Source organism: Rhagoletis pomonella, unplaced genomic scaffold, assembly GCF_013731165.1.
Source record: "Rhagoletis pomonella isolate Grant_MI unplaced genomic scaffold, Rhpom_1.0 Rhpom_scaffold_00007, whole genome shotgun sequence".
In the NCBI taxonomy this organism is placed as follows: Eukaryota; Metazoa; Arthropoda; class Insecta; order Diptera; family Tephritidae; genus Rhagoletis; species Rhagoletis pomonella.
The window spans coordinates 58,285,932-58,288,330 of NW_023458561.1; the positions used below are offsets into that span (position 1 = coordinate 58,285,932).

The 2,399-nt window shown below is 47.3% G+C and overlaps 1 protein-coding gene across 1 annotated transcript; it reads right to left on the minus strand.

Moving 5' to 3' along the window:
• Window positions 1-675: 675 nt before the first annotated feature.
• On the minus strand, window positions 676-2,393 carry LOC118743167 (uncharacterized protein DDB_G0283357-like). Its single transcript, XM_036475699.1, has one exon. The coding sequence runs from the start codon at window positions 2,106-2,108 to the stop codon at window positions 699-701; it is 1,410 nt and encodes a 469-aa protein (XP_036331592.1). The 5' UTR covers window positions 2,109-2,393; the 3' UTR covers window positions 676-698.
• Window positions 2,394-2,399: the final 6 nt, after the last annotated feature.

Consider the following 2,399-nt stretch of genomic DNA (forward strand, 5'->3'; position numbering starts at 1 on the left):
ATATATATATATATATGTATATATAAATTATTATATAATCTACAAGTAATCTACAAGTACATTATCAATTATTAACAACAACATCTAGTAAAATTACAAGAGATTGGTAAGGTATAAGTTGTTGTGTGTTGTTGCTGTTGCTACGGCTGCTGCTGTATCTGCTGCTACAACTGCTCCTGATGCGGCGTCCACGGCCAGCGCTGTTGTCCCACCATCCACCACAAGTCGATTGAAGTGTGTTTTAAGAATGTATTTTTGAGTCGCTTGCGGCGGCACGTAATTTCTTTTGATGCCGTATTTTTTTGTGATTTTCTTCATCACTTTCACCGCTTTAGGCTCAGCTGCCTTCCTTCCTGTTTAGAGTGACTGTCAGCGCTAACAACTCAACACTTTACTCCATTCAATGTAGGGCCAGACGCTTAAACGAAATTGTATATCAGCTTCATTATCGCCGTCGTCTTTAAAGCTTCCCCATTAAAGCGCGCGTACCGCTTCTCTATCAATAGGCAATATTGTTGCGGCAACAGTGCTACCACTACATATACAGCTGCAGCTGCGGTTGCGGCTGTGACACACCAAATGCGAAAGACTGCTGCTGCCGCCGCTCGACCTGCGACAACGGCGACGGCTGCGCCCACCTGTGCGGCGCACTCTAGCTCATATTCATAGTTGCTTATTGTTAGTTAGCTCCCCGTATCTCACCTGTTGATTATTGCAGAAGCAAGCGTATTATTGTTCGCAGTCGCCGCTGACGCCGAATTGAGAGTTGAATTGCCAGCACTGACGCCGCCACCGCCACCGACGCTACTATTGCTATTACTGTTACTGTTGCCATTACTGCTGCCACTGCTTATCGACAACGCCACCGTGTTAGTATTTCCGCCGCTGCTACTATTGTTGCAACCAACACTCTCAATTGACTTGAGATCATTACAGCTACTGCTTGTGGTCATAATATCCGCCGCTGCAGCAGTGGCATTTGAATTGGTTATATTTACCAAAGAATGTTGCATATGCGCCACAGATGACGATGATGTCGTCGAATTCGTTGTAACTTGCGCCAAACTAACACTCATTCCATTGCCTCCAACATTGCTGCTGTTATTGCAACTACCACCAGCAGCTGATACTTGCAACTGCTGCACAGTGGTTGCATTGCCCACCGCTGCGCTCGTCGCTATCGGGACCGTACGCATATTCGTGAAAATCGTTTGATTGTTACCAATGCGTCCGCGCAAGAGCGCGTGTGTCATGCCACCGGGTCCAATTTGCATCTGCATCTGACCAGAGTTGTTCTTCTGCAGCGGCTTCACGTTTAGCAGACTTGTGTAGAGCACACGTTTGCTATTCTCAACAGGACCGACACCGCCGGCACTGACTACGGCATTATTGACATTCGTTGCATTTACTTCCATATTCGAGGCGCCGATTATATTGAGTATACGTTCGCGTTTCAGTTTTTGCTGCTGCAGATTGGCATTTGCCGAGGCTTTGTTCAGCACAACTGTCTGTTGCTGAGCCGTTGCCTGTTGTTGTTGCTGCTGCTGTTGTTGCGACTGACTGACTGCGGCTGCGACTGTTTTCGCATCCACAACGATGCTGCCATGTTGCACGCTAACAGCGCTACCACCGCTACCGCTACTAGTACCACCTGCGTTAGAAGTGGTCACAAAGTTCACTTTCAAGTTGGCGTTCTGCAGCTCCTTGTAGTGATGCAATTTCTGTGCCATGTTGCTGTTGCCGTTACTGCTGCCGGCGCCACCGCTGTTATTGCTATTGGACTGCTGCACGGCAACAGCATTAGCCAGTTCACTAGCTGTGGCTATGGTGAAATTGGTTCCACCACCGCTGGCGTTGTTGCTGGTCAGATAGATTTTATTGCCACCGCTGGCGCCTTGCTGTGTAGCTGACTGCGATGAGGTTATTATCGCTGTCGTAGGCTGCAGGCTGTAGTTGTGATTGGCAGAAATTGCCGCTGAGTTGTGTTTTTGCTGTTGCTGCTGCTGCTGCTGGTGGTGTGGTTGGTGATGCTGTTGTTGCTGTGCGACATTCAACTCGGAAACGAGCAGTGGGTACGACGACATTTTTATCACTTTGCCCCCTTGCATCTGCACTTTTTGCAGCTGCGACGACGTTCCAACCAAAGTGGTGGTCACCCCACCTGATGAATTCGTGTGTCCATCATGGAGAGTATTAACCCCGCTGCCATCATCGTCTTGCTGTTGTTGCAACTGTTGCTGCTGCTGTTGTTGGTGGTGCAATTGTTGTAAATGCTTTGTGATTTGGATTTGATGCTGTTGTTGGGTGATTATTTTTCGTTGTGAGAATTTGCGATTCAACAATAGTTTGTTTATGTCTGGAATAAATATGAATATTAAAATAGAGTTTATAGAGAAGAT